Here is a 1,153-nt window from a genome sequence, read left to right on the forward strand (position 1 = left end):
ACATACACAAATATATATATATGTACTGGAAGTGGGATGTAGTTCCAGTACACAAATTATAATACGTGGATGTAATTTTAGGACGTACAACATTCTGGATCGCCACGTCACTGCATGCAGAGTGAAAGTGGGATGCGATTTCAGCACCCAAAGTATATAAGTGGATTTGATTTTAGGGCGTACAACGTTTTGGTTCGTCACATTATATGCAGGAGGTGCAGCCGATGGGTATAAGGAAGATGATTGTGAGTTGTGAGTGCGACAGTACATATGTTTAACTAGATGAATAGGGTTTAGGGTTTTGCTGACGGGATCGTTTCCATTGTTAGTTGGTGTGTATAGTCAATCTACGCAGATTTCGGGGTTTAACGTTTAACGTGTAGACTACCCCTCATTCGAAAGGATGCTTCATAGTCGACCTCTATATACATAAATACATGTACATCTAATACGTATACGTAAACTGACCCTCCAGGCATCCATACCATAATCACGTAAAGACACTTGGCGACTAGGAATACGTAATCGTGCGCCACGAATCTAGGACCATGGCTAGTACGAACGTCATACGATTTACACAAACGTATACGCAAACAATATACGCAATACGTAAACTCACCCTCCAGGCACGAATTCCATAATCAAGTACAGGAACTTGGCGTCTTGGAATGCGTAGTCGAGTGTGATGATCCACGGACTGTCAATGTTTCGCGCCATGACATCACGCTCTTCCCAGTAATACGTTTTCTCCAACTGGCGGCAGATCTCAACCTGCGCCAAATAAGGCAATTGCGCGCCAGACAGTATATGTGGAGTTAGTAAACGATTTAACGGGAGATAGGCAGGTTTGTGTGTAACTCCAAGTAGGCGAGCTAGATAATATCGTGAAACGTAAACTCCGATTTGCGGCCTAGTTCTTAGAGGAAGTATGGGAGTGTTACGATGATCCGGTGAATGCCACAGAATTAACCGCCAACATTTGTCATGGGATCACATGCAACTGTGCATAGTGAATGTACGTTCGTTAGTAGGTACTCAGATATGTTCAAACTGTAAATATGCACCTTAACCAGCAGCTTCATGGTATGTATATGACCTAAACCTATCTATCTAATTCATTTTCCATACCAACCTCACGTGCACACTAATTTGT

The 1,153-nt window shown here is 42.5% G+C and overlaps 1 protein-coding gene across 1 annotated transcript; it reads right to left on the reverse strand.

The window, feature by feature from the left end:
- Positions 1–615: 615 nt before the first annotated feature.
- Positions 616–771, reverse strand: SARC_16182 (hypothetical protein; the record flags this gene model as incomplete). Its single annotated transcript, XM_014289709.1, has 1 exon — positions 616–771. A coding segment is annotated over one exon (156 nt), but the record flags the coding sequence as incomplete, so codon positions are not given.
- Between the last annotated feature and the right edge of the window lie 382 nt (positions 772–1,153).

This window comes from Sphaeroforma arctica, assembly GCF_001186125.1.
Source record: "Sphaeroforma arctica JP610 unplaced genomic scaffold supercont1.7532, whole genome shotgun sequence".
Taxonomy (NCBI): domain Eukaryota; class Ichthyosporea; order Ichthyophonida; genus Sphaeroforma; species Sphaeroforma arctica.